Genomic DNA, 27,800 nt, shown 5'->3' with positions numbered 1-27,800 from the left:
GACCATAAGACCATAAAATGAATTCTTTTCAGCTTAAGTTTGAATAAATTTACTTGAATTGAATACATTTACATATACATACACAAAATGTTTCTCTACAAACATGTAAGGAGTCCCAAAATATCCTGTTTAATCTTGTTACTCTTCGTGCGTAAATTACGCAAACTTCTCTTCGGCTGAATTCCTCAAACATTGCGTTGAACCCTTTACATATATAAAATAAATAAATAAAATAAAACTCCCGTCATGAAATAAAACTGTGAAAAAGAACTCAACTTCCTGCACATCTGAAAGCAAACAGCTGCTCAGCATATCGATGAACACGGGAAAGACAAAACGCCTCAACACGAGTGTCAATTAAGAAAATCCACGGAGCGTTAAGAAGATAAAACACGTCTGCGCGGTGGAGAGCCTGCGTGTAAATGATGCCTTTCCTCATCATCCACGTTTGAGCTGAAACGTGAACTTGTTTGACATGTTCTAAGACGGCCCATCTCTCTGATGAAGGAGGGCCTCTGACTTGAACATGTACAAGTTATCTGCTGCGCACAGGACCTCCCCAAAAGTTTAGGCATATAAAAGCCAAGTTAACTCATTTGTTTAGGCAGTAGGGAGTTTCTGCTAGGGTCTGGATTGGAGTTACACACAGACCGGACCCTACCGTGTATGAGTGGTGTCTGAGGAGATAGAGGATTCCCCTTTTCCGCAAAGAATCTACATGTCTAATATTTAGACATGTTCAGCTTTGTGGATATTCGGTTAGCGCTTTTGCTCAGCGCAACAGTGCTTTTGGCGAGAGGTCAAGGCGAGGATGATAGTAAGTATCACTTTCAAACATTGATTTGAGTTGTTTTTGGAGCGTTGGCACCCTCAGGATGTGGATAGCCAGCAAAGGATGCTGAGCAGTTTGCTGGTGCTGATCGTCCTCTGCGGGATACCCGACTCCAGTGGGCAGACATGGTGAAAGTTGTTACACAGTGAGGCGCTTTGGTGGTTTCTTTGGAGACTTGGAAGCGAGTAGGAATTTATAGACTGGATTTTTTCCATTATTGACTGCTCCTTTCACTGGCATGCAGATACATGCTCAGTGTGCGTCCTCCTGCTGGAGTGCAAACCTGAAGGGAGCAGCTGCATTGTGTCTGATGCGCAGTGACAGGACAATGGTTCCATGAGATCTGAAGCAAATTTAGATAGGCGAATGAGTCTGATAAAACAAATCGTTTATATCTGTTTTGTCTGGAAAGCAGTCTTCTCTAGTTTTATAAGTTTGCGTTCTAGCTGATAAGCATGCGTCAAAGCCTGTAAGACTTGATCTTTAATCAACAGTTCACCAAAAACGCATCAAGAGAGAGCAGACAGAATTAATTTTGGTAATCAAGTGTGAGAAATTACTGTTTCAGTTGAAAAGGCAAAACTTCATGTCTAATGTCTAAGAAGCACACCGAATTAAACGTTTTTTCAGGCTGTGTAAAACTGGACACGGTTACCTGAAAAAAAGCGAGAATGGAAAAATCGCTTAAGTCTGACGTCGACCGTTAAAAACGCCAGTCTAGACGTCAATTAATCACCAAAGCAGCCTGGGCGCGGAAGGTGGTTTTTTTGCAGGGTAACAGCGCCGCTTTGTGGCAAATACTGGAACTGTGCATTCATCCTCCCATTTCTCTGGCCCAACCTCATATCCACTGCCTGACATCTGCCTAGGCCCCACGAAAGTTTCCGTTCAGCGTTATAATCAAATGTTTCAGGAGGGAACATCTACGTAGGACAGTTGGACAAGACCATTACTACCCCTTATCTCTCTGCAGCCAGAATTTCTATATTTGACAGGCTCAAATTATATGTAGTTCCTGTAGATGTGCCTGGATGTTAGACTTTATTACATGCTCCTTTCCTGATCACACATCAGTCACCAAACACACAGTTTTCTAAGGTCAATAACAGCCCACAGTTTTTATATAAAATATGCCAGCTTTGTGTTTGTGTTATTTAGAGTCTGGTCTACGTGGTACTAGCGCCCTTGATCTCTTATATGAATTTGATACAGTCTTTAAGCAAAAGCCCATCCACCATAATGTACACCTGTGCAGGTGTAGCAATTCCAAACTATCCAATCTAAACACAAATTAGTTGTACTAACTTCTAGAACTTATGTTCTCATCACATTATCGCCTAACTCATCGTGATTTTCTTGTCTCAGGAACATTTGGCAGCTGCACATTAGATGGACAGTTGTACAACGACAAGGATGTATGGAAACCAGAACCCTGCCAGATCTGCGTCTGCGACAGCGGAACTGTCATGTGCGACGAGGTGATCTGTGAGGACACATCCGACTGCGCCGATCCCATTATTCCAGACGGAGAGTGCTGCCCTATCTGCCCTGATGGTACTGCTCACCAATTCCGAGCTTTATTTAGCTTTTTGGCACCACCCACTTTCCCTTTTGCTCCATCTTTGACCAGCCATGGCTTTCTGCCCTCAAAAGGACTCAATGCCCTTGGCCTTCCTGCCTGCCTATCTGCCTGCTTGTTTAAGGATTTTTCATTCAGAACCGAATCATTTTGGATTACGTTTTGATCCCTAAATTTTTAAATGTGAATTCTTTTAACAATGGATTATCCCTGCTCTTTGGCAAAGTTTGGCAATGATTATATAATTTCCCATTCAGTCCACATATGCAGTGAAAGTAGAGGGTTCTGCTGAACTTATACCTACTTTCCTATTTTTTCCACTGCAAAACTTACTTAGCAGTAACGTTTTAGATTGGGTTGGAGTTGATAATTATGAGAAATCCAGCATTTCATGGATGATTCAGCCTTCACTCACAAGTAACTACAGACAACTTATTGCTTACAGTTACCCATCACTTTCGCCTTTTCCATTATCTTTAAATATGAATAAATGTGTCTCCTATGAACATTAAAGAGGTGCTGACATTTTTTTTCTGTTTGTTTCCAGGTCAAGATTATCCTGAGGTACCTTTCCCTTTTGATGATGATTATTTTTATTATCAGTCTTATTATTATTATATCTAATTATGTTGTATATGAATTAGCATAACTCCAGTTTTCTGTCTGTCCATAGCCAACTTCCGATGGACCCATTGGCCCCAAGGGAGACCCGGTAGGTGCTGCATTATTTAAATTATTAAAAACATTCATACTATTGAAGACATCTTCTGTTTGTCTGTCAGTACAAGTGACAGATAAGTTTTTTACATATATATATATATATATATATATATATATATATATATATATATATGGCCATTTGTCTGTTTAAAACTGACAAAGGGTCTGTTATCTCTTTCAGAAATATGGTTTTCTTCTGAAATGTGTTGAAACAAAGATGGTTGTTTTTTGCTGTTCTCATGAGACATAATAATATTTTATTCAGCTTTAGTTCCAAATCTTTTGAATCACCATAATTGGTGCATAACAGGTGGCTGGTTGTGTTTGTTTTTAGAAGGAGGATGTTTTGTTTCCTATATTCTTGTCTAGCTAAAAATGTCAAAATAGACACAATCACTATGCATCAGCTAAGTGAGCCCTCACAAACTGATTTGATGAACTGATTTTCTGATGAAGCTGCTTGTTACTGATGACCTTTGATAATTAGGTCAGAAGGTCAAAAGGTCATTGCAAACTTCACAAGTGATTAAAGACAAATTGGAGGAGGAGGAGAAACATTAGGGCCAACTTTGAAGCTTTTTTAAGTACTTAAAACTACATCTGCATCACTTCTTTATATTGTAAGATCCTTTATATTTGCTATTAAGCTTTGTGAAATTAAGAAAAATAATTGAAATAACTAGCCCTGAATATTGCTAATTAATCTTTTTCCCCCAGGGTCCTCCTGGTTATCCTGGCGGTAATGGAATCCCTGGCGATCCTGGCCCACCTGGCCCCCCTGGCCCCCCTGGCCCCCCTGGCCTTGGCGGAGTAAGTATCATCGCATCAGAACATCCAAGACAGGGACTGAGTTTTGTTGATGACAAATGAGACCCATCTCATTTTCCATGTTACTTCTGCTATCTGGCATGGATTGTCTTCAGTTCTATACTGAACGCCAATTTAATAATCAAGGTGCTGAAGATTTCACTTCAAAGCTGAGACAGTTCCTCCATGTGTATTTCAGCACTGAGAGTACTGACAGCTCCCTTCTCCTCACATTAATGTCTCAAAGTGAAGAGTGCTCGAAGTTTATCTAGTGACCTGAACTGATACATAAAAGGATTCTTACTATTTTAAAATCTCCATGTTTGAATAGATCACATTGATTTCCATACAGAACATCCTATTCCTACCTTAGAAAACGAGTCTTTACACTATAGGGTGTGTGTTAGCAAGTGACTATGTAACATACAACAGTGACCTAACAGTAGGGGGGAAGATGGTGTGCTGTGCAAAGTTTTTCATGCTCTTCTATTGTCTTCCACTACAGTAACTGTACCTTGAGGTGTTTGGTGATTAACTCTTTGTGTGCTCCTCCCACAGAACTTCTCTCCTCAATATTCTGACCCCTCAAAATCTAGTGGCCCACCTGTTCCTGGCCCAATAGTAAGTAGGTTTTATCTCTCTCAAAATACCCTCATTTGATAATTATGTATAGGTGCAAGTATTTATTGGCTTCTTCTCTGCCTTCGTCAATAGGGTCCTATGGGTCCCCGTGGTCCTCCTGGATCTTCCGGCCCCCCTGTAAGTATTTCTCTATTAAATAAACGGTAGTCCAAGTATTCCATGCATTTGTAAAACCATGCAATTACAATAGGCCAGAGATTTCTTCCCTACATGTTTTCTTGCTTTAGATGTAAAACAGGAAAATGAATACTTTAAAGAAGCTATTACACTGAAATGTTTCTCTCGTTGTCCCTCAGGGTCCTCAGGGTTTCACTGGACCTCCTGGAGAGCCTGGTGAGCCCGGAGCTTCTGTGAGTATACATGACGTTCTACTAAACCTCTACCTTCCCTTGTTTTGTCTGTGCCTTTTTCCAGTTCGAGCTAGTGTAAAAGTTGGTTGTGAACCCCAGAAAGTCTTTAGACAGAATACTTCCTGTATTCATTCTACTTCCTGTTTTAATCACTGACCTACTGACACAAATCACTTTTTTCATGCCAACCAATTCCCTGTGCTGTACCTAGAGCAGCACAGAGCATATTCAGACACTTGCTTAAAATAGTCAGCAGTGTGTTTTGCTAATCCAGTAATTTATTGGTGTTTTTAGGGTCCAATGGGTTCTCGTGGTCCTGCTGGTCCCCCTGGAAAGAACGGAGATGATGTAAGTGATCTATTGAGAATTTTATTTCATGTCTATGCTTGTTTGCTGGGACACTTCATACAGAAATGTCATGCCTAGCTAACTGGGACACATAACTAATATTGGTTCACTTAAAATAGTGAATATGCTATTCTTTTAAATGTGTTGAGGTCTGTAATTGCTTTTGTTGATTGTTTGTTTGCACGAGCTTACTTCATATTCCTCATCGCGTCTCTGTGTGTTTACAACAGGGTGAGGCTGGCAAACCTGGACGCCCCGGTGAGCGCGGAGCTGCTGGACCTCAGGTGAGTGGTTCCCACTAGGGCAAAGGTCAGGAGATGGTAGGCCAAAAATGAAACCTAAACGGAGAAAAGCTGTTATTCAGCATGTATGTAGGGGCAAACAAGTTGTTGTGAAATATATTCATTTCCACATATTTATCCATTATGTTTAGTTTTCCAGGCCTCATTGTGCTACCTTCCAAATGCAGTCGAAGTTATTCACATCGTTCTTCTTTTTCTCATCTAGGGTGCTCGTGGATTCCCTGGCACCCCTGGACTTCCAGGCATCAAGGGACACAGAGTGAGTCTGAATAGTAATAAAAAGAAAAAAAAAAATCACTTTTAAACAGTTATGAGTGGTGATTGAGTTTAAAATGCTCGCTAATTTTCTTTGTAGGGCTTCAGCGGTCTAGATGGAGCCAAGGGAGACTCTGGACCTGCTGGCCCTAAGGTAAGATTTCACAATTGTATTGTATTGTATTGTATTGTATTGTATTGTATCTTTATTTGTTTCAGACATATAAAACAAAAAACAATATATACACACTACATATATTTTCATTTACAGATACGAATATATATGTAGATATACACACACACACGTATGTGTTCAGATAAACAAAAAATATATAATGAAATAAAACAAAATCGTCTGACATAATGTAACAATGTTTGGTCTGAAAAGGAGTAGGAAGAAGTATGAAATGATTGCATTTCATTGTGAAATGATATTAATCTGCATCTTTATAAAACCACAATTTAAAGCTGATCTCTTGTCTTTTTCCTGTATTTGTTTACAGGGAGAGCCTGGCGCTTCTGGTGAGAATGGTATCCCCGGTGCCATGGTATGTTTTTGCTCCCATTAATCAAGTTGTTGACATATGAATCATTTTAAGGATTAAACACTGTTTTGTAATAACAGTTCAGATTAGATGCAGCACTGCAATTTTTTCCAACGCATATCTTCAAAAACTAGGCCAAACCTTCTTGTGACCTTGGTTTGTTTTTGTCTTTTCTAGGGTGCTCGTGGTCTTCCCGGAGAGAGAGGCCGCCCTGGAGCTCCCGGCCCTGCTGTAAGCACTTTTCCTCTCCTTAGTCACTTATTAAAAGACCCATAATTACTACTGAAAAACAACACAAAAGCTGGGAGATTGTTGTGTTCTTCTCTCATGTTTCGTGTCTTACTATTGGTTGGATCTGAAAATATTTGATGTAATCTCTTCTCTCCTCTGCAGGGTGCTCGTGGTAATGATGGCAACACCGGTCCTGCTGGTCCTCCTGTAAGTACTGAATTTTGCATTGTTCATTTCAAATTCATTCGAGACTATAATTTAGATCTGTCCACAAAATGCTTTAGTAAGAGATTCATACCATAAACGAAGGGATTCTTCCTCAGCTTTCCAATCAATTTATTACAATGTTTGTGGCTCAGCATTGTGTCTTAATATGCTCTATATTAAATTTCAGGGACCTACTGGATCTGCTGGCCCCTCTGGATTCCCTGGCGGTGCTGGTGCTAAGGTAAGTCACCCAAAAGAGTTCAAGAGTACATATGATATCATAATAGCTTTCCTGATTGACCTTTATATTTATAACCATTAGATAATGTTGACAGTAAAGCTCTCTCAAGTCTAATCTCAAAATTTAGGTAGCCAAGGAAAGCTTTGGAGAACCATGACAATATTTTAGCTTATTATCCCCTTAATCCCTCACTAGGTGTCTCATCAACTCCCCAAGTATTAGTAGCTTATTAGTAGAACATTACGGGGACTCTGTGTGATTATGCCTTGTTTGGACTTAAAATGAGCAAACTTCCTGGTAAGAATTGTGTAGAAGCTACATACATCTAACTCAAGAAACACAGAATTTCCCAAAATGAGAAATTTGTGTCCAATGTCATGCATCTCTCCTCTCCCATGAGAAAGGTCTCGGCTTAACCCACTTCAATCTTTTCTTACACATCTGGTCTGTAAAGCTCTTTGAATGCCTAAAGCTTCTTGGCACTGGTCAGATTTCACCCTCAGGCCATTTGAATTACAATATACTCCAAGGTTAGCATGGATTGTAGCCTATTACCCAAGCAGTAAAATTGCTAATAGCGTATTTAGCCTAATACTGTATACTTCAGGTGAACAGTCTAACCACCAGATGGCATCAGTAGGCTTCTAATGGCACGTTAATCTCTGGTGCCTCTCCTTCCTGATGCCATTACCGAAGGAGCTATTTTAAATATCCTGTAACTTTCACCTACTATGATGTCACAAATTCCTGATTTATTTTAGGAATAAAGAGGAGGAGAATAAAAAAAACAGTCATGATGACAGAACAATCATGCAGTTTGAAGTTTCTTTCTAGATAAATCACTTTAGGATTATTGTGGGGACAGTTATGTCTCTAAAAACACACATTATTTGTGCTCAAATTCCTTCATAAATAATATTGTTAGGTGCATGTGTTACGCTCAAAATACATTTTATTTTCCACTTGTATAGCTAAGAGCAATACACCATAGCTTTGATAGAAAATTGCCTGTCTTTTGAGTGATATTTAGTGTGTATATAATATTTAATCTTTAAATTATGTTTCTGATGTTCAGTGTGGTCTCCTTCTCCTTTATCAGAGCACAGACATAATATTGGCGGTGCAGATTTATGAAATATTTTTGTCTTTGTGCACAGGGAGAGACTGGTGCTCCAGGAGGCCGTGGATCTGAGGGACCCCAGGGAGCACGTGGTGAGCCTGGTAACCCCGGACCTGCTGGACCCGCTGGACCTGCTGTGAGTAGATGCTCAACTTACACATACCATCATGTCTATCTCAGATGTTATAATAAAAAAACACTGAACAATTTCAACATTTTATATTATTCCTCTTTTAACAGGGTGCTCCTGGATCTGATGGTTCCGCTGGCTCTAAGGGTGCTCCTGTAAGTATCATTTACAATGATTACATTTATTCCATTTCAGTCCTGCACATGAAGTGTGCTTACACCCCACATTTTCCATCTGTAGGGTGCTGCTGGTATTGCTGGTGCTCCTGGCTTCCCCGGTAGTCGTGGTCCTGCTGGAGCTCAGGGAGCTGTTGGTTCTCCTGGCCCTAAGGGTAACAATGTGCGTTGGCAATTGATTTAGTGTTTTTTAATGTTTTTGTCATTATTTTATAGATCCTAGATTACCTGATAGCTAAATAAAATGTGTATGCTTCTGCCAACAGGGTGACCCTGGTCCCTCTGGTCCTAAGGGAGAGCCTGGTGCCAAGGGAGAGCCTGTAAGTTTCAAAATACAATGATCCTGAACAGTTTCCACTGCATCTTGCCAAGATAATAAATTCATGCTTGGTTTAATGAAATTTCCTTTCTTTTGCAGGGACCCGCTGGAGTTCAGGGACTTGCTGGCCCCTCTGGTGAGGAGGGAAAGAGAGGAGGTCGTGGAGAGCCTGGTGGTGCTGGACCCCGTGGACCCCCTGGAGAGCGTGTATGTTTGTCCCTCTTTATCTTCGACCATGTGAAATTGTGTGCCTTATGGAAAACAGCATTAAAATAGCCAACACTCTCACCATCACTCATTATGTTTTAATTGAAAATGTCCATGTTGAAACCCTTTGATTTCTTTTTCTACAAAGTGTTCTGAAATTGCAGTGTGCTAAATTCCCACGGGGATTCATCTTAGTAGTTGGAGCCCAGCACCTACTTCCCTTTTAATGACTTGGTCGGTGTCTCTGTTCTTCCATTAGGGTGCCCCTGGTGCTCGTGGTTTCCCTGGTGCTGATGGAGGTGCTGGTGGCAAGGTGAGTTAGTCAACTAAAATCACTTAGCCACCTTACTCCAACTTATTCAAACCTATCAGAATAGCTAAACAAGCCATTACTGATCATTTAAGTCATAAATTGTATCCAGTATCACAGCTTCTAGATCTTTTATTAATTTATATTACAGGGTGCCCCAGGTGAGCGTGGTTCCCCTGGCCCAATGGGAGCTCAGGGAGTCACTGGTGAGTCTGGAAGCCCTGGTGCTCCTGGTGCCCCTGGACTGAAGGTTAGCACGATGATGTACTTCTTCAAATGCAACATTTCTGTGATGTTTTGGTCATGAATTTTACACATTAACTGTTCTCCTCAGGGTATGACTGGTAGCCCTGGAAGCCCTGGACCTGATGGCAAAGCTGGACCTGCTGTAAGTATTGAGCATCAAATAAACATATGTTATATGTTACATCACTCTTAGAACTTCATTTTTTGTTTTGTTTTTTTTATATCTAGGGTTCTCCTGGACAAGATGGTCGCTCTGGACCTCCTGGCCCCGGTGGATCCAGAGGACAGCCTGGAGTTATGGGATTCCCCGGACCCAAGGGAGCTTCTGTGAGTTTACAGAGCTTTTCTGCTCATTGTCTTTCCAGATGTCATGGATGTGATTTTTCTTTTTAGCCCATAGAAATTAGTTTAAATAGAAATAATAGAGCAGAATTTCCCCATGTGGCAGATATAAATATGCACTTATTTCTTTTTACTAGGGTGATGGTGGTAAACCTGGTGAGAGAGGTGCAACTGGACCTGCTGGCGCTGTTGTAAGTAATTATACTTTTCCCACTTAAACAGTCACTTAAAACAAGTTCCACCATTAAAGACTGTATATATTAATATAATAGTGGAAACAGAGTGTAACAGTCGAGCATTTGGCTGTTTTTAATCACAGGGTGCTCCAGGCAAAGACGGTGATGTTGGTGCTCCTGGACCTTCTGGCCCCGGTGTATGTATCTTATCTGCATTATTAAACAGAAATTATGTTTGCATAGCATTTGAGTAGTTTGATGTATCAGAGGACAGAAGCCATAGTTGTATCTTTTATGTGGCTGACATGGATGCTTATGGTGAATCAGAGTTTGCATTGTATCATTTTGTGCTCGTCTTTTTGTTTAGGGACCTGCTGGAGAGAAAGGAGAGCAGGGACCCGCTGGACCTCCTGGATTCCAGGTGGGCTTTAGACATTATTCCAACAGCCACAGCACTCTCATATCTATTGTTGTGTTATAACGTCAGTTGATAACCCTAAAACATTGTACCTTTCATCCCTGTGCAGGGACTTCCTGGACCCCAAGGTTCTACTGGTGAGACTGGCAAGCCTGGTGAGCAGGTATGTAGTCAGTTACAAAGGACACACTAGAACCAGCTTTCCCCCCTTCTGTCTTCATGTTGACACAGTAAGTCAGACGTCATAACCCTCTCCCTTCTCCTTCTTTTATTCAGGGTGCTCCTGGTGAGGCAGGACCTTCTGGCCCATTTGGACCAAGAGTGAGTATCCCCTCTGTTGCAGAAGCAAAACATTTTCAGCTCCTGTGGTAGACATCAACTTACTGGCAAAACATTTTGTGGCTGATGAGTTCCTTCTTTCCTTCAGGGTGACAGAGGATTCCCTGGTGAGCGTGGTGGAATTGGAATTGCTGGCCCAACCGGACCCCGTGGTGCTCCTGGACCCGCTGGTAACGATGGACCTAAGGTAGGTCAGAAAAACGTCTAAACGATGAAGAAACTTTACTGATTTGGCATTTGAGATTCCTTTTTTTTTCTTGCTGTGTGTCAAATCCAGTCCATTTTTTGAAATGGCATAGAAATAAAATTGAAAAATCTACCTGATGTCAAGTTGTAAACCACCAAAAACTAAACACATATTTACTCAGGTATGTTTCTACTCCCAGCTTTTCTCAGAAAACAAGGAGAGCAAACTATTCAGTATTTCTGCCCTTTGTTTTTAAGTTCTTCTTTTATAGTATAAACCAGCCTGCCTGGACATTTAAACGACACATTCATTAAAAATCAGATGTTCAGAGTGGATATGGCACCAAGAATAATCATATTTATATAAAGACTTAAAAGTAGCAAGCAAGTTATTTATGTTGCAAAGGAACTGTAAGGTTTTCAGTTCAGAAATGTTTGTCACAGTCCTATTTATTTGCATTTTAAAGATAGAGGACACATTTTTCAACCCAGACCTCACCTGGATCGCATATAAAAATGATCTAGTGTTTGTAGCTGCTGTGCAACACTATTAAACCATCACAAAACTCATATGTTAAAAACACACTCCTGTATATCGTAGATTAGTTTGCAGGTCTGTTTTTATCACTACATATTTGATTGGTAGATCCTTATGCAGGGTTCCTGTTGCAGCCCCAATCTTCTCCTGGGATTAAACTAGGGATCTTTTGCCTGTTAGGTAAAGGTGTAACCCGCCACACTATAAAGCCAATAGATTTTACCTCCTCTGTACTTGTAAAAAGGTAATTTTAGCATTTTGTATGTATATTCTTTCATTTCAAGAATAAACAATAATATATTTAGAGCATATAGAGCAAGCTTTCTGCTTCAACATGTTGTCATTAGTCTATGGCTTCACATGCTTAAGGTTTAAAGAAACTGCTAAACATAAATGTGTACAAGCAAAACAGTAGCAGTAAAGGTGTTTTTTTCATCCACAGGTGACTTTGTGGACAATTTATATTTGCTTTTATGACAGAAACAACCTGAGCTTCAGATTCAACAGAGAGCAATATCAGAGATCCAGAAAAACACATTAACACCCATCACCTGGTGGTAATCAGCCTGTAATGTCACGCCTGTAAAGATAATTCTTCACTTTAGTTTTGCAGGTTTGAGTGCAAAACTAATTAACCCATGAGTTAGAGAAACTAGAAAATGCTGCAAAACAACAAATGTCTCAAGACTAAAATCACTGGGCATTGGTGCAAATAACTAAAATAAGATTTAGGACCAGCAAAATTCTCCTTTTCTTAAACTCATTGTGCTTATCATAACAGAAACAAATCTACCAACATGGTTCATTTGTTGAGCTCCAGTGACCTGTATTAGCTGGATAACAATGTGAGTCTTCCTGTTTTTGTGTGTACCCAGGGAGAGCCTGGTGCTGCCGGTGCCCCCGGTGGTTTGGGATCCCCCGGTATGCAGGGAATGCCTGGTGAACGTGGAGCCGCTGGTCTCCCCGGTGCCAGAGGAGAGAATGTGAGTATCACACCAATCCCATTCGTATAAAGAAAAAGGCGTGCACAGTTCGATTTTCTCATCATTAAATTTTTTTAAGCTCAGTGAAGATAAAATATCTTATGTATTATACCTGTTATATCATGTGAAATCTTATATCATGTTTTCCCAATATTTAATAAAGATTTAATTACTCTAGAAATGTTGTAATGATTCAAATAACTGTAGCTGTGTAATTTTTATATCAACACAAGTAACTTTTTGTAACCTTTCTCTTTTTAGGGTGAGGCTGGTGGCAAGGGAGCTGATGGTGCCCCTGGCAAAGATGGCCCACGTGGTCTGACCGGTCCTATTGGAGTCCCCGGACCTCCCGGTGCTCAGGGTGAGAAGGTGAGATTGGACAAAAAATTGGTTTTGGCCTTCAAATATTAGCTGTTCGAGTTTAATAATTTTACAGGACCTTTTCTTCATTCAATTTTCATGTCTGGAGTGAAATTTGTTAGTAGTCTTACAACATTTTTACCCACACTTACAGTATGCATAAGTCAATGTCATAATTATATGAAACATGATGAATAGCATGCCACATTAATGCAATATTAAAAGATAATAAGACCAACCATGAGTTAAATAGAAATTCAGTGCTTTACTTAATTTTGGCTTTAATGTGGATTATCTGCAAGTGTCATTGATCATAAAATACGTGATTGGGATTAGCAACCAATGTGCCTACTGACCTCCTTTTTTCTCCTTCACCTCTGGTTTTAGGGTGAGCCTGGTGCTGTTGGAGTTGCTGGACCTAGTGGTCCTCGTGGTTCCCCTGTAAGTTCTTTTCTAAACTCAAAATCAGATTAAAACCTGGGGAAAAACAATCAAAATATTTATAACTCTGATATGCACATTATTATGACTGAATGACCTTTCTTTATTACTTCAACAGGGTGACCGTGGTGAGCATGGACCTCCTGGAGCTGCCGGATTTGCTGGACCTCCTGTAAGCCCCTTTTTTTCACTAATTTAGATGCTTAAAAAAAAGTCACATTTGTTGACTTTGGATAACATTTGAGACGCAAAAAAAGCCATGCATTGATGCATTTCTTCTTTTCATCTCCAACCTCAGGGTGCTGATGGTCAGCTTGGTGCTAAGGGCGAGAGTGGTGACAGTGGACCCAAGGGAGATGCTGGTCCTCCTGGACCTACCGGACCTGCTGGAGCTGCTGGTCCTCAGGTAGATTGACCTTCATTGTGATTTGTAGTATACATCTGGTGAATATATAGTAAATGGAATAGAATAAATGGAATAAAATGTTCTGGGGGGTTTTGCACCGTAGATTCATTATTGTGTTCATAAGAAATTGCATATACTGTTTACATAAACATTCATATTTTTCCTATTTTAATTAGCATTGTTGGTATTAGATGCCTCACTTGCAAATATTTCCGTCAACAGGGACCTGCTGGAGCTCCTGGACCCAAAGGTGCTCGTGGTAGTGTTGGTTCCCCTGTAAGTATTCATTCATATTTTTCTTTTGACACTCTGACTTACAAACTCAATGAGATTATTTGTAGTTACAGTTGCTTATGTGTTTTAAAGCTTCATTGATCACGTATTTGGTTTGGTTGTGTGTCTTGCTAGGGTGCTACTGGTTTCCCTGGACCTGCTGGAAGAGTTGGACCCCCTGGCCCTGCTGTGAGTTTCTGATCATTTTTAGTGCGATCTGTCTATGTTATATTGGAACAGCGATCAGTGATTTTTATGTTACCATAACATTGTATGTTGTTTCCAGGGAGCTGCTGGAGCCCCTGGACCCGGAGGACCTACTGGCAAAGATGGAGCAAGGGGAGCTCGTGGTGAGACTGGCCCTGCTGGCCGCCCTGGTGAGGCTGGTGCTGCTGGACCCCCAGGACCTAGTGGCGAGAAAGGATCTGCTGGTTCTGATGGAGCCCCTGTAAGTCACTGTTACCCTTTTGGTCCATAATAGATATTCTATGTGTTTTTTGAAAGTCTAAAACATAACTAACCATTATTTCCTTATGTGCAGGGTGCCCCTGGTATCCCTGGACCCCAAGGTATTGCTGGACAGCGTGGTATTGTAGGTCTCCCTGGACAGCGTGGAGAGCGTGGTTTCGGTGGTCTGCCTGGACCATCTGTGAGTTTGTGTCTGAAATCCTTTATGTCTGCTTATATAGGGGGTTCTGTGTAGGGGACAATACAGTGAGCTCAACCAGAAGATGAAAAAAAAAACTTAGACTACTTGGTTCATTTTCTTGAGTCTGTTAATTACATCACTTAAAACATGACAGATCAAAGTAACAGCATGCATTTGTTGTGATAAACACACATTATATATAATACACTTATCCAATTAAATTATTAGGTCAAATATATTTTGGAGTCTATATTGTCATGCTCTGCCCTTTTGACCTGTAACCTTCAGCATTTGTTTGGACACAACTTTTTGTAATGCATTGTCGAATACTGAGGCTAAAGGAATAATAACTAGTACTGCAAAGAGCAAACTCACTATGAAATATATAATTAGTAGCAAAGAAATTTGGACACATACAATGTTAAATAAACCATCCTTGTGTAAGGACATGGCAATATTACAATATTCCTTGGGAAATATTCCACAGTTTTCCTTTTGTCCATCTGACATCACACAGACTAAAGGTGAAAGACCAGCTAATATCTGATTTGATCACATTGGACATTTGGGTTCTCATATGCGTCTCTCTCTCTGGGTGGTGCTTAGAAAGGTTCAGCTCTGCAAAGAGCATCCACAGGAATCTAGAGGACTGACTTCTTATGCACTTTCTTTAGGGTGAGCCTGGAAAGCAGGGACCATCTGGACCTGTCGGTGAGCGCGGACCCCCTGGACCTGCTGGACCCCCTGGACTGTCTGGTCCAACTGGAGAGGCTGGCCGTGAGGTAAGAAGTCCCTTTTTTCTGTACTTTAACCATTAATTGGGCTAATCGGGCTACTCAGGTAGTACAATTAAAAATGCACTCACAGTTCCCACAAATTCAGTTTCGCTGGCGAACATCTTTACTGCTTTACTTCCACAGGGATCTCCTGGTCATGATGGTGCACCTGGTCGTGATGGTCCTTCTGGCCCTAAGGTAACCCTATTTAACTTGGCTAATTTGATAATATTGACATGCATGAAACTATCTTCTCACTGGAAATGTGCACTCATAGGGAGACCGTGGTGAGACTGGCTTGGGTGGTCCCCCTGGACCTCCTGGTGCTCCTGGAGCTCCTGGAGGAGTTGGCCCCTCTGGCAAAACTGGTGACCGTGGAGAGAGTGTAAGTCCACTTTGTAGCTACCTTGAGCACATTTAAACAAAATGAACACACTTGTGATTTTTTCTGAATTCATATGTTCATATCTTTCTTTCCTTTAGGGTCCCTCTGGTCCTGCTGGTCCCTCTGGCCCTGCTGGTGCTCGTGGTCCTTCTGTACGTTTTTCATTGTATAATATGTATTATTAATATGAAACGTAAATTTTACATATTCAAGAAGACTGATTACTGTCTAATGATGAGATGGCATCTGGATCTTCTTTTTCTTTTATTCAGGGTCCAGCTGGTGCTAAGGGAGACAGAGGAGAGGCTGGTGAAGCTGGAGAGAGAGGCCACAAGGGACACAGAGGATTCACTGGTGCATCTGGTCTGCCCGGACCTTCTGTGAGTAACAGTTACCACATTAGCACTTTGGAAGAAATAAAAACTTTGTGCTGATAGCTGCATTTATCCTGTTACCCACAGCTGGATTTGCATTTAAGATTCAGGTGGATATTTACTGGAGTTTATTAAGGTCTTATAAACAGTTGCTAGTTACATCCATCATCAAGTTTTATAAAATACAACATTAATCAGTCTCACTTTTTAAAATTGACTTATGGACTTATTAAACTTGATTTTATCACATTTTCTATATTCTACTATATTTTGTTATACCATAGTTCATGTTAGCATCCTCATCTGTCTCTAGGGACCCCCTGGAGAGAGAGGCCCTGCTGGTGCTTCTGGACCCGCTGGACCTAGAGTAAGTACTACTGTTAACAGACACAAAACTTTCTTTATTTAAAGTTTTCCTTCAAATTTGTCAATCAGTTCAAGGCAAAAGGTGATCATTTGGTTTTCCTCCACAGGGACCTTCTGGATCAAACGGTGCCTCTGGTAAGGATGGTGTGAACGGTTTGCCTGGACCCATTGGACCTCCTGGACCTCGTGGTCGCAATGGAGAGATGGGACCTGCTGTAAGTTGAGCAATTATCATTACTTTATCCATATTCTTACACCTTCAGACAAGTTAAGCAACCCCTGGTGTCTCAAAACAGGGACCTCCTGGACCTCCCGGACCTGCTGGACCTCCTGGACCTCCCGGCAGTGGAATTGAGTTCATCAGCCAGCCTGTTCAGGAGAAGGCCCCTGATCCCCTGCGTGGTGGCCACTACCGCGCTGATGATCCTAATGTCATGCGCGATCGTGACATGGAGGTTGACACCACCCTTAAGACCCTGACACAGAAGGTTGAGAAGATCCGCAGCCCAGACGGTACCCAGAAGAGCCCAGCCCGCATGTGCCGTGATCTGAGGATGTGCCACCCTGAGTGGAAGAGCGGTGAGCGCAGATCAATTCTCTGACACAGCCTTTAGATAAAGTATAACACGAGGGTGAGCTCAGCGTGAGACTTTCTTTTTTTGATGTCCCTGTATTACAGGCATGTACTGGATTGATCCCAACCAGGGCTCTCCTCTGGATGCCGTCAAGGTTCACTGCAACATGGAGACTGGTGAGACTTGTGTCTACCCCAGCGAGTCCACCATCCCCATGAAGAACTGGTACCTCAGCAAGAACATCAGAGAGAAGAAGCACGTCTGGTTCAGCGAGTCCATGACCGGTGGATTCCAGGTGAGAAAACAGAGCAAATGAACAAACCTGGACAGTATTCATGCTTTACTATTAGGCCTGTGACACTATGCGTGCTTCTATTCTCTCCGTCACGCAGTTCCAGTATGGCAGCGATGGAGCTGATCTCGAGGATGTCAACATCCAGATGACTTTCATGCGCCTGATGTCTAACCAGGCCTCTCAGAACGTTACATACCACTGCAAGAACAGCATCGCCTACATGGATTCTGCCACCGGCAACCTGAAGAAGGCTCTGCTTCTCCAGGGATCCAACGACGTCGAGATCAGAGCGGAGGGCAACAGCCGCTTCACATACAGTGTCAGCGAGGATGGCTGCACGGTGAGTTTGCTCTCTCTTTGCCCCAGGGCTAAACTTACACAGGATCCAAGTATAAGAAAAGAGAAACTAATCTCTTACAATGTCTCCTTTCTGTTTCTCTCTACAGTCACACACTGGCACATGGGGCAAGACAGTCATTGACTACAAGACATCAAAAACATCCCGCCTGCCCATCATTGACATTGCTCCTATGGATGTTGGTGCTCCTGATCAGGAATTTGGCGTCCAAGTTGGCCCTGTTTGCTTCTTGTAAAAATGAAAGAAATATGGACATGACATTGTTGTTTTTTTTTCTAGCAGTCATCTCTAAATCCTCTTTCTATGCATTCATTTGGCTGCCATTGGTCCACATGCTTAAAACCACTCTACTGAAGACAGTGTTTGTGTCTTTCCAATCATGAGAAGTTTTTTTTGGGACTGCTACTTCAAACGAAACCAACTACGAGGACACTTTAAAAAGAATCTTTTGTTTTCACTGGCAACAAGAAAATAATATATGCTTGTGTAAAATTTCCCCCCGGAGATTAAGACAAACAAAAAAAACAACAACCCAGATCTGCACATGCAATGAAACACAGGTGACTTTTGCCATTTTCTACCACTGCAGAAGGACATTGAAAACAACAAATGATATGTACCATTTTTCTGGTGTTAAATAAATTGTAAAAAGTGTGAAGTGTCTTCTTGTTCTAAATTAATGAGAAAAACACCTGAACGCTGAGCAGACAAAGCAAACACCAGCAAAAGAGCAAGACTAAAAAGCTCACCTTCATTGCAAAATCTAGATGGCTACCTCATAACAAGACATCACCCCCACTTTTTGCTATGTCACACACCACAAGTCTATTGGGGGAAACACTAAAACCATTCAAAGGTGCTATTACCGATTCAATGAGGTCCAGCTAGTGGTGTTTGATGGTGAAACTCACACTGTCGTACTGGAATCATTGCCACTTAATGCCTGCAGAACCTTTGGTGCTACTAAATTGACTCCTTGTCTTGTTGTCTATGCAGTGCAATTGTTTTCTTCTTAAGTGTTGGTTTGATAACAGAGGTCCTCTGAAAAAGTGATCACTGCAATTGTATTGCATGCAAATATGTCTGGATCAATATCATTTTCCCTGCCCATGTGTTCAGTGTTGATCTTTCTGTCTGTTTGCCCCTGTGGAAAACTCCTCTTTACTAAAAAAACAAAAACCAAACAGCACACATCTCCCACCCTGTTGTTTATGTTGTTTGTTGATGTCTTTCTTGCGAAGGGTTTCTTAAAAAAGAATTTGAAGCAGACCCACTTTCATGGTTTAAAAGAGAGATTCTGTACTTATTTTGTACATGTATAATAAATCAAGATGTTTTTAATTATTTTGGGTGCTGAAATAAAGCATGTGAAGTGGTCTACTCAGTGGCAGAGTTTTCACTGTCCTGTTTTGCAACTGTTGTGAAACTGAGGTTTTAGAGAAGATAGCTCACGCTGAAGCTGTTTTTTGGGATTTTTTTAGAGAGCTAGGTCTCTGGCCGAGAGATACAGAAGCAATTTTGTCCATGTGTTTAGAAATCAACTGTTCCACAACAGTTGCACTGACTACTTTTTGTTAAGCAGCAGTGAAAACAAGGCCAATATACCAAACTCTAGCCTTTTTTTGTGCCTAAAAAAGTTATTGGCTCCTTAGCTAAATTTCTTAAGAAACCAAACCTAAAATACTGCAAAATGCAGTTTGAATTATCAGTGAAGCAGCCGTAGTTGTTTCCTTGTCACACTGAAAAACAAGGAGCTAACTTTGCAGAAATGAATGCTTGTCTCAGAAGAGAAAACGCCCATACCAAATGAAGATACACCACCAGCGACTCCTTCTGGATGTCTAATGCAACAACGGCTGCTTCCTGCAGGCAAAGCACAGAAGCAAACTGGAATGAAAATTACTGCTGCAGTGCACTGCAAAGCTGCTATTATTTGCAGGCTTCATAGGCTTTCATCCTGCAAAACCAGATAAAAGCTGCAACCCTTTAAGAAGAGGGTGAACCTCTTTTTGATCCAGCCATAAGTGATGAATGATCTGTAAACTGTTGAACTGATCTCCTCTTCATAGTTTGCTTTGTCACTAGACAATTTACTGGCAAAACTGATTAGTGGTTCATACTGTCACAGCCCAACTCACCGAATGTGACGAGGTGATGATGATGAGGATGATGAGGTGACTTAGAAAACAGATATTTATAGATAAAAACAACATCACTCGTGTAAAGCCGGTCAGGATAAGAAGCAAACAAAAGAAAGAAAACAAAACAAAATCATGCTGTGAATCAGAACATCACAGCTTACTTGCATAGCAGAGACAACCCACATGTATCTCTCTGCTCACGGCCACTTTGTTAGGGTTCAACTGCTCATTAACACAAATATCTAATCACCCAATCACTTGGCAGAAACTCACCGCATTTAGGACATGGTGAAATAAATCCCCTTCAACTCAAGCAGATTAGGTAAGAAAGGCTATTTCAGTGACTTTGAATGTGGCATGGTTGTTGGTGCCAGACTGGCTGGTTGGAGTATTTCAGAAACTGCTTATATGCTGGGATTTTCCCAGCTTTCCCAGGGTTTACAGAGAATGTTTAAAAAAGAGAAAGTGGTGAATGGCTGGACTGATTTTTGGTGATAGGAAGGCAACAATAGCTCAAATACTTGTTACAATCACGTTCAAAGAGCATATTTGAACAAGAAATATGTTGAACCTTGAGGCAGATGGGCTACAGCAGCAGAAGACCACACCAGGTGCCAATCTTGTCAGGTAAGAACAGGAAAGTGAAGCTACAATTAAAATGGAATCACCAGAATAGGTCAGTAGAAGAGTGGAAATATATCGCCTGGAATGAGCTCCATATCCAACTAATCACTGTTTAGATGCCAGAGCCCATCTGAGTATTGTTGGTGACCATGCTGATCCCGTTATGACCCCAGTGTCTTCCAGCAGGATATCACACACCATGTCACAGTTGCTCTGATCTCCTCAAACTGATTTCTTGAACATGACTTCATTGGTACTCAAACGGCCTCCACAGTTACCTGAACGTAATCCAAGAGAGCACCTTTGGGATGTAGACATTCACATCCTGGAAGTAAAGCCAACAAATCTGCAGCAACTGTGTGATGCTATCATGTTAACATGGATCCAAATCTCTGAGGAATATTTCCAGCACCTTGTTGAACCTATGCCATTAAGAATTGAGGCAGTTCTGAAGGCAAAAGGGACACCAAACCAGTATTATGAAGGTGTAACTAATAAAATGTCCAGTGAGTGTATACAAAACTATAGTAAGAAATAAGCATAAAAAAATATCCTGGTTTTTTTTTGTATATACAGCATACACACAGATCCAAATTAAACATACATTTGAGCTCATCTTTATCCTTTCTAGCTCCCTTAATGCTACAGCTGCTGATTCTCTAAAGCAAAGTGTAAACAAAGCATTTCTACTTTGAGCTCATAAAGCAGAGCATGCGTGCTGCAGGTGCTGAATGCCAACTTTCAAACCCTACCTCTGCCTGACATCTACTGCATGTACAACCTGTGTTTAAAAGCATATCTAAACTGAAGCTGTCCCTTCTTATTTTTTATTGTATTACCACTAAAGAAGGATAAGATGAATATAAAGAATGGATATTGAGCATCTTTCAGGTCAGTCATAGAACATGCCAGAGTAAGAACATGATTTTTTGCTGGAATATAATAATACGTGAATGAATAATAATTCATATAATATACATTTTTAGCAGCCTGGGTTAACCAAATCAAATGGATTTCTTCCAAAGTTTGTCCAACTAGTCATCACATACCCTTTAAGAAATTAATAAATATAAACAAAATATTTTATGAACCAAAGAAATATTTAATCCACAAAACATGCTTCAGTGTTTATAAAATGACCCATGTATTAGTTTACAACGTGCGACAATAATTAGTTTGATATACACAACATCTGAGCTATTAGTATACTATTCATTTACTTTAATGGAACCCAAACAGGAAGAAATTATAATATCCAAATGCAAATATAATCCACAAACTGTGTCTCAGAGAGGTTATTAATAATACTCCATGTGTTATATCTTATCCATCGCTGCTCTCACTTCCTGTAAACACACACAAAAAAAAATTCTTAGAATAATCAGCAACACCGAGCAGAATCAATGCGGAGGAGAATCCTGTGAATGGGCTTACCTGGGCAGTGTGTCACTGTATGGATCTCTACCAAGAGAGTAAGAAAATAAATACAATTAAAAACTACTTTATTTATTATGATTTATTACAACTGTTGGAGAATAACTCATGCAACACAGCAGTAATAGTGACACTAACTTCACCAACAGCAGATGGCAGGTGTGATGAGATGTTAGTACTTATTCTTTATATGCTATACTCTCATAAACAAAATACTTCAGATTGTAAACTGCTGGTCATACAAACATATTTGAGTATGTAGATTTTCATTTGGTAATTTGTGACGGCTGTTTGGTTACAATTTCTATTGAAATGGTGTTGATTCATGGACACAAGAATGACTTTTGATGTAACTTATTATAAGCTTCCTTTGTTTTACAATACTGAGCAAAAGACTTGAGTCACCCCTCATATACATACAGTATGTATTGCTTCTGAGGAGGAAGATGTTTTTGTAAATATTTAAAGTGATCTTTTTGGAAATCTAGCAAAGAACTTACACATGACCTGAAAGAAACAGCAGGTTTGGGGATGCGTTTCAACAAGTGGTGTTTGCAAAATTGAAAGAACTGAGAAAATAGAAAAGTGCTGTCAAATTTCCACCCTGAGATACTATTTGGAAAATGACAGGAGAAGCATACCTGATCAGAACAACCCAGTGCATCATCAGAGCAACATTAGAGTGGTGTTACATTAGGTTCTTATTGTGTACCTAATAGACTGGCAGCTCAGTGCACATAACTGATAGGAATTAATGGGTGTGGTGCTTACTGTTGGGCCATGATGAGTGGGATGCTGTCAGACTGCAGCGGGGAGGCCCTGTCTCCAGTCCGGCTGTTAAACATGGGCAGTGTGGAGAGGGGTGGAGGCACCCCTCTGTTTCCAGCCATGGTCCTCAGCTCGTCAGTGTTCTCATGGATGGTGTAGTGGTGGTACAGCTGAATTCTGCAGCACACATCACATACAGATTTTTTTTTCTGCAAGCTTGGAAATATTTTTGCTGCACTATATTTCAGATTCATTCTGTGAAATATCACTTATAATGCTGTCTTAGCTGACTGGTAGTAAAAAGTTAACCATCAGATCATGTTTTAAATTGAAAGACAACAATCAGGTTTCAAAATCTGTTATAAACAAAGTACTTACTGGTTTGTTCTTGCATTCCTTTTGCCACTATAGAAAAAGAGTAAAATATCCGTTTAATATTGGATCAATCAAAAGTCTAAATATGTTTAAATAGATTCCCATCCTTGGTGGAATTTATCCCACTTGGATGACTACATAAAATCCCAGTAGAGGGAAGAGGGAAAAATATAGTTTGGCATCCAAAGCCTTTACATATTTATTCAGAGATTAGATTTAAAATTAGATACATACATTCCTTCCCTTCTGCCAAACATGATGTAAGCCAGCAGCAGAAACAGGATGATGGCGAGGATCAGGGGCACAATCACTGTCACGATGTAGTCTGGGAAATAGTCTCTGTTTGGGGGAGACTCCAGAGGTTTGAAGTCCTCTCCAGCCTCCAAAATCCCTGAACCCATAGTGGGAGCAGGTGGCTTCGGCTTCATCTTTGTCAGATCAAACTGCAGGAGGAGGAAGAGCATTAAAATGAAGCACAGAGCAGCAGATGAGATAAACAGCTTTATGCTGTTTGCTTCTGCTTAGTAGTTAATGAGACAAAATGAAATAATCAATTGAGGCTTTGATCATATATATTTATATATATGTTCCTTCTTGGGCGTGCATCTTTTCTGGCCTCACCAGCTCCGTCTTGCACCAGGTGATACAGTTGCTTGGATTTATGCAGAAGTGGCATTCTCCAGGGACTTTGATTTTGGCCTCTTCCTTGCACTGCTTTTTGTTCTCCGGTGTCAGCACCCTCAGGAGACATTTGGAGAAATACTCCTCTGACCCTACCTTCACATACACACTGTCACAAATCAAATTTGACTAAATATGCATTTTTTTCCAAAGCAAGTTCTGTTACAGCAGCAAACACGGTGCTAATAAAATACAACAAACTTAAGTAGTAGTACTAAAAAAAACATAATTTTAAATAAACCCAGTATGTATAAGAATGTACAGATCTAAGTTTACCCTTCAAAGTGCCCTGCAAGAGGGAGTGGAACTCTGCCACCACGATCGAGGGCGTTGGTGATGTTGATCATTTCCAGGGTCTCTGTGTCCCACAGCTTCTGTAAATCCTGCTTTATCTCATCCTGAACAGTAGAGGGCAGCACTTTTTCAATCTCTCTCAGCTTGATGAAGACTTCGACTTGATAGGGCAGAATCTTGTCTGTAAATACACCGGCGAGTTTCGACATTTGACACACCCTCATTCATTATAACTATTATTTTGGGACTTAAACGTAATGGGACGGATTCATCGCAAATACCTGGAACGACTTTGATTATGAGAAGGTGTCTGACTGTGTCATAGCTCCGCTGGTTGGTGGCATAAATCTGTCAGAATGAAATGTAATATTATTAAGATTATGACAGTTCATATGCATTCCAGGAGCACTTTTTGCAAAACTTGAATGTCCGCTTTTCCATTTGCTGTCAATTTCCCTTTAGCTGCTGTCTGCTCATTAGTGTATGAAAAACGTTTTTGCTTACAGTAACAAAAAGTATCTGTTTCAAAACCAATTCGTTATTATATATCTAGAGATATATTAATAATTTAAGACTTACACTAAAACGAAAATAAAGAAAATAAAGCGGTGAAGATTAGTTTAATATCTTACATTTTCTGCTGTATAGCTGCTTAATACTTTATGTTCACTGTTCTGTAAAAAGAAAAGCGAAAAAAAAAACAAAAACAGGATGAACTGTTTAAACAAAAGCAAAAAATTAATGCACTTAAAAAATGGCGTGTAGTTTGTTACAATGGGAAAAGTTTTGAATCAGAATACAGCTGTGTTCTGTGTTTACACCAAAAATTTAGCATGTTTTCTAACTGAAATAAATTCTGTTTGGTTGAGACTAAAGTGTTACTTCTGACATTTGTATCTCTTCTTCTTCAAAGACAGCTTACTTCCTGAATTTTTAACGTTGGTTCAAAATAGCAGCTGAAGAGAAGAGGCCCAAGGCTTTTGTCTCTGGGGATTTGACAACAAATCCTGACAGCTGTTTTTGATAGCCGCATATTTTTCATATTTGTCTCCACTGTAGCTGCGCTGGAATGTTATCTTTGTTTGGCCTACCATCACGACAGAAGAATGTGCAAAAGTAAGGCCAGAGGTGAATGTTAGATGTGCAGCATGGAAGAATATTGTGCCAATGTTGGTGTAAATGATGATTTCACACCTCAATTATACTTTTTCCTGGAGACATTGGTGTGCCATACAAGAAGCCGTTGTCATAGGGGTTCCTTTGGGTGAAGCGCAACCACTCTGGGAGGTCTGGGAAATTCTGTTTGTTGCACTTAAATATTATGGGGTCGTTGTACAATATGCCTGATTTGCAAAACACAAAAAGAGCAGAGAAAAACAGCATTAACACATGTGGATGTCTTATCCTTTTAACTGAATTTAGATCATTCTGTCTCACCGTAGACTTTGCCCAAAGGTTCAAAGTCGTTCTGGAAAGTCTCTCTAAACAGTTCATGTGTAAAAAACTTCCCCACAGGAATGGTAACTTTGATGTCAGAACTGGCCTCAAACAAACTGGCAGAACACACTGTGTGGAAGTGTAAAAAACACACCAGACAGTTTATAAGAAGGGTCAAAAAAGGCAAACAAAACCTTAAATCTGACATTAAAAAATGACAACACACACATCCTGATGCTAGAATCCTACGCACAGTCCTTAAAAGCTGATATCAAGGGCGAGTGTTTTTACTAAATAACACAGAGTTGATAATTAATGTTGAGGAAGGTCAGCGAAAGTTGTTCTTTGATGAAGCTAAATAATTTTACGAGTGAACTTGCCTGTTAAAAAGAAGACCCAGCTCCCACAGCCTGCCATCTTGTTTTGGGTTTTGATTGACAGAACCAAGTGGAGAGGGGCTTGGTCACTGCAAAGGACATGTCAAAACTATTTTTGTCTCACTTACCTAATAACATCCGGAAGGGTGACTGTGAGTCTGTGAACAGTAGGCCTTCGAGGGATATTTATGTCCTTTTTGTTGATATACAGTCATATACAGTCATTCATTTTTGCTCAGTACGTTCGCACATGTATCCATTTGCCTTTAGTAGTTAATATTTGCCTTATATTTCTCCACTAATATATTTAGGTCTCAAACACTGTTGTTGCAATAGTGCAATAGGCTAATGAAGCTTAGAGTGATTTTGCTACCTAATGTTTTAACACTTTAGGTATATTTATCAAAATTTATTTTGTTTCTTTAATTTCAAAAAGTGTGTGATTAGATTTTCAATTCATATTAGGGCGATATGATTAATAAAAAAAATACCATTATTACCTTTCATTTTTTCTAGAAAATTTACACATTATTTTCTTACCGAGAAAATATATATAAATAAACTGAGTTTAATGCAAATTTAACTCAGCTCAGCTCGTTTTGGAATTTGAACCTTCTGATCAACCAGCATGTTACTGTGTGGAGTTTGGATGTTCATGCCTCTCCCTGTGGTTGCTCTGTCATAGACTAGCATCATATCCAGAGTGTACACCCCCTTTCACCCTCTATCAATTAGGATTGGTTTTACACCATGGGGCCAGTGGGCAGTTACATTTCCCAAGGGGGTCACATGAGAAACTGGGTGTGTTGTGGAGGTCCCTCACCAATGTGATAAAGAGGTAAAATTAATATAATTGACTTCAGCTTATTGGTGCTGCCCTCTAAACAGTCCCAGTTTCTCATGTGGCCCTTTGGGAAAATTAATTGCCCCCCTCTGCTCTAGACACCGCAAATGGAGAGAAAATTGATGAATTGATGTAATAAGGAGAAAGGACACTGGTATATAACTGAGTAACTTTAAAGCCACTTAATTGTGAATTCCTTTTTTTGAAGACCGTGTAAAACCTTTTAAAAAATATTTAAAAATGTTAGAAGAACGTAAAGGAAGGATTTTATGCTTAAAATGTTTACATAATGTCTTGAAGAGATTCCAACTGAAGCTGAACTAGGACATGGCTGTACTTTTGTGTAAAATACTATTTTTTTTAAACCAAAAGTTGGTCAGTATATGCCTTACTTAACCAGGTAAAGCCCATGTTTTAGCATTCTTTTGCATGGGCATTTGCCTACACAGACCCTACGTGGAAGAGTATGCAATAAAAACAAACGAACAAAACAACAACAAAAGAGCACCCAGCTCATCATGGATCACGGATGGGGCTGTGCATAGGTTGCATTGCCAGGTATCCTGTGATTTCACAGATCTGTTGTTTGTGACACTGCCCCCTGGTGACAGTAAACAGCTACAATATGCAGGCGACGGTCTGCAAACGAACGGTCTGTGTGACACCAGTGACTGTTCTACAGTCATAATGTGACACTCATGCAAAAGCACGAAAAAGACATGAGTCATTAAGAACACGTTGTATTTGTAGGGTGGTAAAAGGCAAAGTCTCTCATGGGAAATAGGGGTTGGGTTAAAAATGAATCAAAAGTTAAAAGTACAAAAGTACACAACTAAAAGCTTTTTAACACATTGGACAGAATTAAATATATTTTAAATATATTTTAATTTTATGTACTGAGTTTATTTGTGTCAATGTTTCTTCAGCTGGTCATTACTTTGCAAAACCCCAGTAACACAGTCAGATGAGAACACTGGCTAGGTGGCACTACCGCCTTGTTTAACATCGCCTCAGCCTT

At 40.3% G+C, this 27,800-nt stretch overlaps 2 protein-coding genes across 2 annotated transcripts; one reads left to right on the top strand and one right to left on the bottom strand.

The window, feature by feature from the left end:
* Positions 1 to 602: 602 nt before the first annotated feature.
* On the top strand, positions 603 to 19,191 carry col1a1b (collagen, type I, alpha 1b). The gene is made up of 51 exons (XM_004556713.4): positions 603 to 817; positions 2,198 to 2,386; positions 2,959 to 2,975; positions 3,085 to 3,123; positions 3,849 to 3,941; positions 4,497 to 4,559; positions 4,653 to 4,697; positions 4,877 to 4,930; positions 5,225 to 5,278; positions 5,509 to 5,562; positions 5,786 to 5,839; positions 5,936 to 5,989; positions 6,339 to 6,383; positions 6,558 to 6,611; positions 6,774 to 6,818; positions 7,006 to 7,059; positions 8,217 to 8,315; positions 8,420 to 8,464; positions 8,550 to 8,648; positions 8,752 to 8,805; positions 8,904 to 9,011; positions 9,271 to 9,324; positions 9,473 to 9,571; positions 9,656 to 9,709; positions 9,796 to 9,894; positions 10,047 to 10,100; positions 10,229 to 10,282; positions 10,453 to 10,506; positions 10,613 to 10,666; positions 10,780 to 10,824; positions 10,931 to 11,029; positions 12,442 to 12,549; positions 12,811 to 12,918; positions 13,297 to 13,350; positions 13,469 to 13,522; positions 13,649 to 13,756; positions 13,979 to 14,032; positions 14,165 to 14,218; positions 14,316 to 14,477; positions 14,571 to 14,678; positions 15,353 to 15,460; positions 15,599 to 15,652; positions 15,732 to 15,839; positions 15,938 to 15,991; positions 16,112 to 16,219; positions 16,527 to 16,580; positions 16,687 to 16,794; positions 16,876 to 17,158; positions 17,259 to 17,449; positions 17,547 to 17,789; positions 17,896 to 19,191. The coding sequence occupies exons 1-51, from the start codon at positions 736 to 738 to the stop codon at positions 18,040 to 18,042; spliced, it is 4,335 nt and encodes a 1,444-aa protein (XP_004556770.3). The 5' UTR covers positions 603 to 735; the 3' UTR covers positions 18,043 to 19,191.
* Positions 19,192 to 21,778: 2,587 nt separating this feature from the next.
* sgca (sarcoglycan, alpha) lies at positions 21,779 to 26,010 on the bottom strand. The gene is made up of 11 exons (XM_004556712.2): positions 25,942 to 26,010; positions 25,562 to 25,690; positions 25,319 to 25,467; positions 24,406 to 24,472; positions 24,107 to 24,305; positions 23,771 to 23,939; positions 23,384 to 23,592; positions 23,153 to 23,179; positions 22,778 to 22,951; positions 22,007 to 22,033; positions 21,779 to 21,918 (listed from the first exon to the last, which is right to left on the bottom strand). Exons 1-11 carry the CDS (start codon positions 25,976 to 25,978, stop codon positions 21,912 to 21,914), a joined length of 1,194 nt encoding a protein of 397 aa, XP_004556769.1. The 5' UTR covers positions 25,979 to 26,010; the 3' UTR covers positions 21,779 to 21,911.
* Between the last annotated feature and the right edge of the window lie 1,790 nt (positions 26,011 to 27,800).

This window comes from Maylandia zebra, linkage group LG8 (genome assembly GCF_041146795.1).
Source record: "Maylandia zebra isolate NMK-2024a linkage group LG8, Mzebra_GT3a, whole genome shotgun sequence".
Taxonomy (NCBI): Eukaryota; Metazoa; Chordata; class Actinopteri; order Cichliformes; family Cichlidae; genus Maylandia; species Maylandia zebra.
The sequence above is the reverse complement of the archived record's forward strand: the minus strand, read 5'-3'. Positions and strand labels throughout refer to the sequence as shown.

Bases quoted from the DNA above. Each gene is read 5' to 3' on its own strand.
- col1a1b (XM_004556713.4), top strand. From the start codon at position 736: ATGTTCAGCTTTGTGGATATTCGGTTAGCGCTTTTGCTCAGCGCAACA. The intron at 8,465-8,549 runs GTAAGTATCATT...TTCCATCTGTAG, and splicing joins CTGGCTCTAAGGGTGCTCCT to GGTGCTGCTGGTATTGCTGG. The intron at 9,572-9,655 runs GTTAGCACGATG...TGTTCTCCTCAG, and splicing joins CTGGTGCCCCTGGACTGAAG to GGTATGACTGGTAGCCCTGG.
- sgca (XM_004556712.2), bottom strand. From the start codon at position 25,978: ATGGCAGGCTGTGGGAGCTGGGTCTTCTTTTTAACAG. The intron at 25,691-25,941 runs GCAAGTTCACTC...ACTTCCACACAG, and splicing joins CTGGGTCTTCTTTTTAACAG to TGTGTTCTGCCAGTTTGTTT. The intron at 24,306-24,405 runs GTATTTGCGATG...GTGTATTTACAG, and splicing joins CATAATCAAAGTCGTTCCAG to ACAAGATTCTGCCCTATCAA.